This window comes from Phaethon lepturus, unplaced genomic scaffold (assembly GCF_000687285.1).
Source record: "Phaethon lepturus isolate BGI_N335 unplaced genomic scaffold, ASM68728v1 scaffold56373, whole genome shotgun sequence".
Lineage (NCBI taxonomy): Eukaryota > Metazoa > Chordata > Aves > Phaethontiformes > Phaethontidae > Phaethon > Phaethon lepturus.
Window position 1 is genome coordinate 387 of NW_010528068.1, and position 12433 is coordinate 12819.

Genomic DNA, 12433 nt, shown 5'->3' on the forward strand with positions numbered 1-12433 from the left:
GAGATCAGAAATACTTAGTAACATCTGCTTTGCAACAATGCATTTCTGCTGGTTATCCTACATCATATCAAAAGATACACGACAAAAGAATAATCACCATGTATGACAGGTCACTAAACATTAGGCTAATTTAGATACTAAGGAATATGCGCACACTTCCCTTAGAAGGCATCTGAGTTTTTTTTCAATTATGTTTCCTATACAAACTCATTGCTACAGACTTTCTGGAATAACTGTGGCCAAGATGCACTTTATGTATATGTACTTCATGTCCATTATATACCACTGTGCCACATCAATGCTTTAGGAAAAAGAAGCAGTACTTGTACTACTTGTCACTACGTAACTGGGAATAACAGGAACTTAGCAGGGCTTCCTTCCCCTCCACACTTCCCAAGTGTCCATATTTTAGTCCCATGTCCCCCACTGAAGTACAGTACAATTATGCTTATCCATTTCAACCTTCACACTTCAGAACCTGAGGAGTAACTCTGTTTCCAGTCATTGGACTTGATCATTAGAAACAGCTCCCCTCCAGCCACCTACTTGGCAGTATCAGCTCCGCTGGTTATGAGGGTGTTAATCAAAAGCTCATGTCCGTATCTTGCAGCCACGTGCAGAGGCGTGTTACCATCCTTATCAACACAGTCAATTTCCCCTCCTGCGAAAGACATTTTCATACAGTTTAACACTGAAAGATTAAGCATGAACCAGTGACGTTATTTCTCTCTAGGAAATGCAGCATAACCAGTCCAGCCAGAGAGACACTGAATTTCAGAGACCAAGAACCATCACACAGCAAGCTGTCAGTTGTCAGCCACTGGTACTGAACGTGGTCTGGCAGCAGCATTTTCACCTCCATCTCCAACTGCAGTGGTGGGGGAAAATGGTGGGAAATAGGTGAACAGGATGACACACAACGGTCAAGTACATGATTCATGTTTGCTGCTCATCTAAAAGTACAAATGGATGCCTTGAATTAAACTAACAAAATAAGCTGCTGAAACTATGCCCTCATTCGTAAGGGCATTCTTACAGGCACTCAACCTTGCCTGTATGACAACAATGTTAAACAGAGTTCATTCAAGAGGCCAGCAGGAACACACTGCAAACAACAAGCGTGTTGTGTGCCTTCTCTGTGTCTTACCAATGAACAACCAAACAGTGCTTAAGTAGAACTTTTCCTGTTGCAATTTAAGCCTGTCATCTCGTGTTTTATCCTCACAAGCAGGAAAAATAGATTACTTCTTTCTTCTCTGCTGCGGCTTTTGACCCATGCAAAGATTGCTATCAAGTCCTTGTTTTCTTTTTGGACCAAGGAACTGTAATTTTTTCAGTCTCTCCTTGTAAGTCAGGTTTGCTGCACTCCAACTATTCTTGTCCTTCCCCCAGTTCTCTCCAGCTGGCCCACATCCTTCTGGAAGTAAAATGTCAAAAGCCAGAAACAGTACTACAGCTGACATCTCCCAACGCTGAGCTGAGCAAAAGCATTACTTCATGCCTGCTGGCTACTCTCCTATCTATACACTCCTGTACATTGTACAGCACCATGTACATTGTTGATCTTTTTTTTTAAGCACTTGTGGTGCTTGCTTTTTTAAGCGCTTGTGGTCAACAAGCTTCTGATCCTGTACAAGCCCCAGATCCTTTCTTGAGGAACCACCATGCACCCAGCTGTTGCTGTTCTTAACTTGTCCGACTGATACTCCTGCCTGTGTGGGGGATCTTTCCTTTCCTTCACTTGCATTACAACTTCTGTCTCAAATTTTACAGGATCATTTTCCATTCTAACTCCACCTTCTGCCAAACTAATAGTCTCTCCCAACTTTATGTTTTCTCCACATGTTAAAAGCACATTTTCTATTCCACTATCCAAGTTGTTAATGAAAATACTGGATAGTTCCAGACTCAGGAGGGAAACTGAAAACCCCCTCAATACATCTTCCGTTTCAACAACAATCCATTTATTACTAATCTCTAAGTGTAGTTTTTCAACTAGTTGTGCACCAACACTGTAATATTTTAACACTCCACTAGTTTGCTGTGAGAATACTTTATGAAAGCATGTAAAAAGTCTTGCTAACATCAGGATATGGTAATATTTACTGCATGTCCACTATTCGCAGGAGATAATGGACTTTAACTGCAACAAGAAGTTCTAGTAAAGCACCATAACAGCATTTTTTCTAATGATAAATGAAGGTTGGTGAAATGCTGGAAGAGGTTCCCTGGGGTGGAGCCTCAACCAGCGATGTCTCCACGAACACCACCTGCCCACAGAAAAGTCAGAGAACTGTGCTGTATTCACAAAGCCTATTACCCTGCTGTATAAAAGAATTATGATGTTTCAGCATCTTTTACTCTTGCAAAATCTGTGCCAGATATTGCCCACTCCTCCCTAAGTGTTTACAAATAGTTTGTTTATTCACTCATTTCAGAATTTTTGGCTAACCTATGAAAAATTCTCCAGCTTTTCTTTTACCTATCTTTAAAATGGGGAATCACATTTGCAGTTTTCCAATTTTAAGGTAATCCGTTCTTCCTCTAAAAGTTGCTAGAGACAGCAGCCAGAAATTGAGGCATCTTTAGCCAACTCATTAAGTACTGCAGAACAAAACTTCATCTATTTAAATCATTGACATTTCTCTCTTCCACAATATCCCATGGCAATGAGACATAAAGTCACTTGCAATCAGAACTGTGTACAATACTAAAATTAGAGGGGTAGCAAATGAAGAAAGAAAGAAGCAAAACCCAAGTAACTTGAAGAAGAGTAGAGAGGCGTGAAGGACAGATGAAGAACTGCCAGTCCTTTCACACACAAATCCAACAGAGAGGAAACAACAGCTGTAAGTCAGAGAGCGTATTTGACTAAACAGCTAAAAATGGCATTAAGGCACAATTTCTCCAGTTTGCCCAGACTCCTTTAATTATTACTGTTTTATTTATCCAAGGAGAGATAGGACAACAATTTGCATGATGACCTGAAAGAAGCATGATGTACTGAAGACCTTCATTTTAAAACACAATCTTGTGTAAATTTAAGTGTCATTACATTTATGGCATAACTGTTCAGCCATCTTCAACATCTCACACTTAAGTTCCAAGGTTGGGATTTTGGAAAACAAACAAAAAAACCAACCAACCAACAAACCCCAGACCATCCTGTCTGGTATAGTGGCCAAAGCTGGGAAGTGTAAGTAAACAAGCAGTAATAGCAACCTCTGTCAATCGCAAAGAGGCCTCTGCCACATCTCCAACAATAATATTTGTTATACTCTGTAGTATTCTTGGACAAAAGAGATACCAGATAAATGACTGACAGTCGGGAATCCTGACTATGCCAGAACAACACGGTGGTGCTGGTCCACCCTCCTGAATACTTATTCAACACTTAATAGTGGTGAGGGGAGGAGCTAAGGGAGGTAAGAGAAGTACAGGTGCTGAGTGGAGGGCCAAGAAAATGGTTTGAGCTCTAAGAACACCAGGGCTCACCAAGGGAGGACAACTAAAAACTAAAAAAAGAAAAAGTTTCTAAGTAATTTGAGAAAGACAGTTGTGCCGGCTTCTCAGCAGAAAAAAGACCTAAATACAGCTTCAAACTCTTGTTTTCAGGTAAAGAATCACAACAGACCACTGTCAGCTGGAAGAATGTGCAATTTTGTTAACAACCAAAATCTCAACTTGAGATGACATGCTGGAATGAGAGCTGTCAGTGCAGCTCAAAGCCTAAGCAGCTCTCAGGCCTTTGGGACCCTGGGTTGGAAGAACTACAAATTGCAACCTTGGAAATGCCTAATCTTTTGGAGAGTCGTTGAACAGGCACAGAAACTCACCATTCTGAATGAGGGTCTGCGACCGTGTGAACCTCCCATGGACAGCTGTCATGTGCAGCGGGCTCTTCCCATCCTTACTCTAACAGAAACAAAACATAAACCCAACCATTTAACATGTAAAGCGGTGGTAACAATTTGAAGTCTCAGCTCAACATCCTACAGCTATTCTTGAGGTAAAAACTCCACTGGCTTCACAAGTCTGTAGGACTGGATCTATGCGTGATGGTAAATGCAGAAGGTATAAGCACACAAGTAAAACAGTTCCTCATCAATGAGTAGGAAGTGAGCTGGCATGGAGCCTGTCCTCACAGCCTGGCTGTACACACTATCTGCTAAAAACCTACAGATATATGACATATTATTCTTGAATATTATTTTTAAGTAACATTTCCCACTCGGTCATTATTTTCCCTAACCCTTGCAATGAGGGGAATAAAGAAAAGCAAAGGAACCATAAAGCTAAGTAGAAGCAGTCTCTGAGAGATTCAGGAACTATATCCTGTTTATCAATCTGCATTTTATAGATAAATCCCAGAATAAAAGCCACTATATTAAAAAGTTTTGGTTAATAAATTTCCATGCAATCAAAAATAGGCTGTCTACAAAAGACAATTAGAAAACAGAGAAGGCATAAGAAAGGAAAGGTATAATGAGTTGAGATCAATGTTTTGGGTTCTAGAGAGATTGGGGAAGCCGAGAAGCTGAGAAAATAGCAAGGGAAGGGTACCAGCTTCACCACTCACATCACTTCATGTTTATTGGCATGGGGTTTCACATTCATTGGCAAGCACTATCCCTAATTTCATTTTAATAATTCTGAGTTTAAATAGTGCACTGACTATTCACTGATCTCAAGGGACTTGCCAGAGGTGTCAAATGCTAGGAGACCAGTTTTACAGATGGGAAACTGAAACACACAGAGTTTAAAATAAAGCAGTCAAAATCTTATATGAACTCAGAGATCTCAAGTCTTCTGGTACCTATACCAGTACCCTCTGCTGGATAACAGCAAGTCCCTTTCAGCTTCATCAAGATGTATCAATTGCATCTCAAGAGCATTCAGATATCCTAAACAGAATCAGACTTTGTAAAGTCATGCTATAAAATAGGTAAACAACCAACCTTCAGTTCTTACTTTCCTGGGTAAGTCAAAAGGAACATTTTAGAATCAGGTTTAATTAAATCCATATTGTAGGGAGAAGGAAAACACCAGAAAGGAATAGTTCCTTGACTTAACCACCACTCCCTGAGAGAACATTTTAACAGAGCTCCTGGGACTATATTTTAGTAGCGGTTCAAGCCTTCAGGAGAGTGGCTGGCCAAGAGTTTAAAGCTGTTATTATGTTTATCAAGGCACTGAGAGCTCCTCTGCTGGGAAGTAATCTCATCCAAACAGTTTAATGATCAACGTTCTCAGCATCACTCTATTTCCATCAAGGATTTAAAGCCATGCTGTACTCGTCATTATAGTTTCCAGTCTCCTGAGGTATGCAAAATAGGATAAAGTAAAACTGAAGAGCTGCAATGCAAGTTTTACCTGAATGTTAACATCTGCCCCATTATTCACTAGTAGTTCAAGACACAGGGCTCCATGAGTGGAGGCAGCAGCAAAATGCAAGGGAGTGAATCCATTATTATTAGGCTGATTTACATTAGCACCATAGTCAATCAGCTCATTAACGACAGAATCCTGACCGTTGTAACAGGCAATGTGAAGTGCAGTATTTCCATAGATGTTCATTTCATCAATCTAAAATGAGACAAGGAGACATAGTTAAAATTACAGACATCAGCTTACCATTTTACATAATGCATCACATACTGCAAACGGAAATAGCTGGAGGCTTGAAATGTCATAGGGCATATTTCTTACCAGCAAATTTCATTGACAAAAATATACTCCCAGAGAGCTTAATTTGGAATGCTTTACCTTTACTATTATTAACTCTTTATCCTACTGGCAATTTCTAAAAGCCAGTAGGAAGCTTAAAGCTGACAGCAAGACTATGTAATGGTGATGATGATGACAAAAGTCCTAACAAGCTGGAAAGCTTTTACATGTAAGTGGGAAAGTAGGATAAATAAAAAGCTCACACTCTTTATTCAAAAAATATTAAAACACCAACTATTGAATTTTTGTGAACAAAATCAAGCTCAAGAGCCCTTTTCATAGATTTCTGTTGGGAAGGGAGTGAAGGTGTCTGAGTAAAGGGAATGTGAAACTGCACAGCCATTTACACTTCAATAAGAAACCACTTTCAGGAGCTCAGTATTATAAAGATGTAATTAAGATTATGTTACTTCTTGATGACCAGCTTAGTATTCAGCTGCTGTTCTGTAAAATAGGACAAGACAGATTGTACAAAAGACTTGGGGATGACGTGAACACCCTTCCACGAAACACAGGCATCTCAAAGATCATATTCCTAGTGGTTGAGAATGTGGAAGTTAAAGGTAGTTATTAGCATAGTACTGCTAGTAACAGGAAACACCTATTCCCCTTCAACTTCACAGTCAACAGCCTGTGAACACGGACCTCTGACATTTTTTTGGCAGGTCAAGTCAGATCAAAATGCAATGGCAAATACAATGGCTTTATTTGACACCTCTGATTAACCAGTGCAGGCTCTTCTGGTCATCTCACTGCTGCTTTGAACCACTGAGTTGACAATATTATGCTAAGAGAAGTCTATGCCCTGGAAAAAAGTTCTTTTCCAGAGTGAAAATAATTTTTCTCTTTCCCTCCGTCAGCTACAGCGGAAATACAGGTCCCTAAACTTAAACAGCCTGAACTGCTCTTTAGTAAAGTATGCAGTATATATGTTGAGAACAACCACTCATCATATCAAAGGGAATGCTGAGCCAAGGGAAATTGCATTATTCGATCTTCCTCTGCAGGAACAGCATGTATTTCCTGATTTCTTCAGCAAGGTGGTCTGGAATTTACTGTCCATATCAGACATTTTTTTATTCCAGAATCTTTCCTGGCTCTTGAACCAATAAACCACATAAAGCACAATGTGGTCCAGAAAATGGGAACTATTTTCTTTAGAAGCTCTGCCAAAGTCTGTAGCAGCACCTATAAGAAAGAAAAAAAGAATATCTCCAAATATGGAGAAATATGGAAGCCACAAAGAGCACATTACCACATACCTCTACCCCCAGGTTAAGGAGGTGTTTCACAATGTTAATCTGCCCATTGGATGCAGCTGCATGAAGTGGGGTGTAACCCTTCTTGTCTTTACAAGTCACTTCTGCACCATGATTAATCAGTAAGGCAACAACTTCCAGGTGACCTTCAAAAGATGAAAGATAGTAATCAATGAGTATACCATCCTACAGCACCAGTTCTCCCAAAATACTGTTTTCTTGTTAATGCACTGCCCCCTTCACTGCTGTTTCACAATGCTCCCACAGTTTTACAAGGGAAAAAAAACATTTTCATAAATGTTCTTAATCCTAGCTCCAGGCCTTGTCAAGAAATCCATGCATTCACCTTCATCAGATGTGTCAACTTTCTCTTTACCGAATTAGTCTTCCAGTCATTAAAAGAACAAAAACACACCTCTCTCCCATTTATTTCTCTAAAAATAACAGTTTGTGTTTTATTCTCCCTGTGACAAAGAACCATGAGCACAGGAGCATGACAATGCAAATCTCCCAAAACAGCATCCTGTTGATGTCATCTGCAAACACAGCTGCTAACACTTGTTTTTTGTTAGCAATACAAAATAACTTTAATAAATGGTAAAATGAAGGTATCCTCTTTTCTAGCACCATTGAGGACCCAGAAAACTAAATTTCAAATGAGTGCAGAATTTGATCCAAAGCCTACCAATACAAACACAAGATTTCTACTGAATCCACTGATCTTTGGATCAGGTTTTTGACTCTCCAAAACTGTATCATTAAAGCAAAACTGTGCAAAAAATCCTGATTATAGGTATATAAATGTTTGAATCTGAATTCATAGTCTATACACACATAGTTAGTCTGCAAACTAAAATAATTGCAATAGCCTCAACAGTCACACAGATTGAGGGCTGACTGCCTGATTGAAGGGACATGCATCTTCAGGAGTGAAATGCCTACCCCTGAATTAGGGTATCCCTACAGAATACAGAGGAAGGGCTGAGCATCTCAAAATGCAACTTATAACCCACCTGTATCTTCAGTTCTCTCCTCCCTCTGAAGGTCTCAAACCATCTGGCCTGCCTTCCCAGATAGTACCCTAACAACCAAAATTAAATCAAAGCTAACTGAGGAATAGTCCTTATTGCTTCATGTCGAAGCAGAGCTGTCTGTCTTAAAATTAAAAATGTATACTGTCAAACACCATATAAAGTTGTGCACCGTCTGAGTTGTACAGCACTTTCAAGACAGAGGCAGCTCTGGTCATGTGCAGGACCTAGGAGACTTTATGGACAAAGTCCAAAGTGCCCAAAGATATATAAGCACTGAAGAAATGACGTGAGGGTTTATAGGATAAGATACTCAGGTCTCATTATCTAAATTCTGTCCAAATTACACTACCGACTCCTAAATACCATTGCTAATTTAGGCCTCAAATGTTATCCAAATATTTTGAAAAGTACATAACAAATTTCTGAAAAGAATTAAGAGCAATAGAGATGTGGAATTGCACAGCACAATATAAAAGCCTTCCACTTCTACAGAGTGGAGTTCAAAGCTTGCTAGCTCAAAAGCCAAATCACATTGCTTGGCAAGAGTCTTTCCATCTGTCTGTGTATATAAAAAAAAAGCATAATATGCTTTTCTCACAGTTTGAAACCTCCTATTATCTCACCTCACAAATTATAATTTGGAATACACTGCTTGACCAATGAAAGCTCTTGAACAAGTGTGACCACCATCACAGGCAATCATGTTCTAGTATTTTTAAATTATAATGCCCCACTATAAGAAATTTCCCTTTAACTTGAAAGGAGTGATAAGGTCAATTGATTTAATTAAGCAGTATTTTATAACACCACTGATGTTTTGAATCAACAAATCGGTTGCTCTTGTCCACTCTGGAATAAAAGATGACAATTTGCTCCTAACAGGAAGAAAGCCTGTGAGGCAATTCCTAACAATATCAAAACTTAGCTACTTATAAACATAGATAAATAGCAAAATTTATGATCGTATTTATCTGCAATTTACATAAAATAGTTTTTAGCAAAAACTGAAACAAATATAACCTGTACTTTTTCAAGCCCAAATATACTTCAGGCTGGAATTAACCAAAATGAAAAAAGAAACACAAAAAGCTCACAATTAACTGTGTTAAACAGGAAATCACAGCCAATTTCTCACCAGCTGCAAAATCGTAAATGGACAGTGTGTATTTAGATCAGCTGAACCCTTCCCTCTTCAGGGTAAATACAACACTCACTTTTCATGTCCAGGTCTGCTCTTGTCCATTTTAAAACACGCTGTTGGTTTGTGAATAGGAAATTAAAAAGAAGGAGCAACAGCCCAAGCCTTACCCATGTATGCTGCCCAGTGAAGAGCTCTTCTGTCCTTTTTGTCAAAAGCATTGATGTTTGCCCCCTTGGCTAAGAGCAAGTTCACCATCTAGAAGTAACAACAATAAGTAAACCAACCCTCTAGATAACACACACAACAGTTCATAACAAATCATTCTAGCAATAAAGCTGGGATCACAAAATCTTGCTTTAGAACAATTAATTTGTGAATTACACAGATACTGTTCAAAGCTGTGTGCATTAATGACATGGATCAGTGGCAGCCACAAGTAACCAGGACAAGTTCTGTGTCCACAGAGGGGGCTGAGCATGCAGGGTGCTGCTACTCCAGTGTGCTTCAAATTCAGCTTGGTAAACAACCTGGAAGAGAAACAGGCCTGGAAGAGAAACATCGTTCTTACTTTTTACTGTTAAGACCAATTTAAGGGGTTTTCTTGTGGATTGGGACAAGATTCCTCCAGACTGTGAGGTAACAAACCCTAAAATCTGCTTGATCTTTTAACAAGGAGTGTCTATTTCTTGCCACGCCACAATGATTTTCATTACATACCCATGTGCCCATGGCAGCATGGACAGGCACCAGGCTGCTTCGCATACAACGCCGGCCTTTTAGGCAGCATGCCTAAGAGGTGAAAAGCTGCTTTCCCCATTGCTAATCATCCAACATTAAACGTAAGAAAAATCAGGGAAAAAAAGAAAGGAAACTGAATGGAAAACACATTCAACAACTGTCTTTTGCTGAAAAAATTTTAAAATCATAAGGTACAGAGCTGGGTGATTGTCTTTCTCTTGTACACTGCTTTGCCACAGAGATCGGCTAATAACAGCGTATATTCAGTTAACATTTCTGATATACTCTATCCAAAAGCTCAGGAGCTTTAGATTATGATGGTTAGACTCAAGCATTACTATCTCTTTCCTATAGAGCAGTATTTTAAAGGCCAAACACCATCATCATTTTACAGGAACCACCATTTCTCTTCCTGACAGAAGCCTACTGTTCCAGTCTAAGAGTTTTTATTCACTAGCTAGAACTTCAGGTGTGGAATGGGTGAACGAGGATCCTTACAGCCAGACCTAAAGATGCCAGCAAAACTCTTTACATAGGGGCTTTATTTACAAAAGTATCGTTTTTTTAATATAGAAACAGTAATTAGACTAGAAGGGTTTGCTTGTATAAGATAAGTAGAAAAACCAGAAGCACATTTTCTATAAGACTAATTAGAAAAGCAGACCGACTGGATCTCACGCAGCTGAACATTTCTTCCATATGAAATTAATCCACCCGTTTTCCCTTCTTTCCATTCTGACACTCTTAATTTTGCAGGCAGTCAAGCTCAAAAGAGCCAAGGACACACCTGAGTTGCCAGAGCTGGTGGCACAGCCAGCTCTCCACGTCTGCATGCACACCTCACTTGCATGCCGGCTCAGCACTGGTACTTCCCAGCCACTGTCTCATTTCTGCAGGTAGGAAACTGGTCACACAATTTGGAAGCAGCTGAATGATAGGCATCATGGGGGTCAGTCTAGACCCAGCCACAGCAGGTCAACTGTTTGAACCAGGAAAAAAAATAAATAAACCAACAATCCACTACACTCTTAAATAACTCACCTCAATGTGGCCATTCAGAGCTGCATGGTGTAATGCTGTCCGCCCCCCTCGGTCAGAGACGTTGACACTGCTCAGCATGGGGATGATGACTTCCGCACACTTCACTGCCTTGTTCGCAGCCGCCACGTGCAACGGTGTCTGCCAGTTCTTGTCCCGAGCATTGACATCGGCCGAGTGCTTAATCAATACTTGCACTGCTTCCTGCAATGGCAACACAGTTATATCCATAACCAAGCAGTTTGAATAAGAACACAGCCCACCTTTCTTGACAGCTCGATCATATTACCTATGCATATTCCTTACGCATGTCAGACATGGCCAGGAGGAGGGAAACATTTATCAAAATTGTTGGTTCAAATGCCAGAGTACACATCACCTTTGCTGTCATCTAGAGCAGTGTCCTCACAATAAAATTTCCCAATTTGATTTTAGGATGTACAAAGCTGCCTATGCAGAGAGCCCAACCTGTTTGGTTGATTAACCTTCAGTACCACCTGTTTGGCTGATTAACCTTCAGTACCTCAGTCATCATAACTGTGCTCTCATTGAAGAAATGAGCGTACTTATTTGAGCTCAGTGTTACAGAAATTATTTACAAAATGAAAAGCACATCATTTTGGACAGTAAAATCATAGCAAATTTCTGTAAGTTTTATTTATAAACAGGAAAAATGAGAAAATAAAACAGAATATGTGAAAAGAAAATTTTAGCTTTGCAAAAACATGAGAATCACAGGCAAGGGTTGATGCTGGTGTCCTGAAGTTAGCATTAGCATTCCTTCCCTCCCCAAGGGCTAAGCATAGGCCAAGAGTCTTCACCGCAACATCCATTCTGTCAGCCTGAGACCAAACAACATCTTTTAAGGTTAATTTTGTTGGTTAAAAGTGAGTATTTCCCAGTGAGAAAATGTACTGTTCTTTCTTGAGAGACCGTCTCACTGGATAATTCACAATCAGTTCTTTTCTGCTTCTACTCATGCATCTGCCATTAAGCAAGTCAGACGAAAAAACAAGTCTCTCTCAAAACTACATTTTGTTTCTTCTTCCTTTTTACCCCATAAACAAACAAAATACAAAGGAACTACTGGGACACAGTAGCATTCAAGTAGCCTTGTCTGCTAACTACAACTCACAGCTGGCAAGTGGGAGAGCCTTAGTCCTACATAATACCTCATTCTTTTTCCATAAGCTGAAAATTTTTCTGGTAAGCTGTGGCTGGTTGACCCTGGCTGGATGCCTGGTGCCCACCGAAGCCGCTCTATCGCTCCCCTCCTCAGCTGGACAGTGGGGAGAGAATATAACAAAAGGCTCGTGGGTCGATATAAGGACAAGGAGAGATCACTCACCAGTTACCGTTGCGGGCAGAACAGACTCGACTTGGGGAGATTAATTTAATTTATTACCAGTCAAATCAGAGTAGGGTAATGAGAAATAAAACTAAATTTTAAAACACCTTCCCCCCAACCCATCCCTTCTTCCCAGGCTCAACTTCAC

The 12433-nt window shown here is 40.0% G+C and overlaps 1 protein-coding gene across 1 annotated transcript; it reads right to left on the reverse strand.

Moving 5' to 3' along the window:
* Nucleotides 1–542: 542 nt before the first annotated feature.
* On the reverse strand, nt 543–11141 carry LOC104615617 (serine/threonine-protein phosphatase 6 regulatory ankyrin repeat subunit B; the record flags this gene model as incomplete). Its single annotated transcript, XM_010283549.1, has 6 exons — nt 543–661; nt 3837–3915; nt 5374–5586; nt 6990–7132; nt 9329–9416; nt 10941–11141. Coding segments are annotated over 6 exons (843 nt in total), but the record flags the coding sequence as incomplete, so codon positions are not given.
* Nucleotides 11142–12433: the final 1292 nt, after the last annotated feature.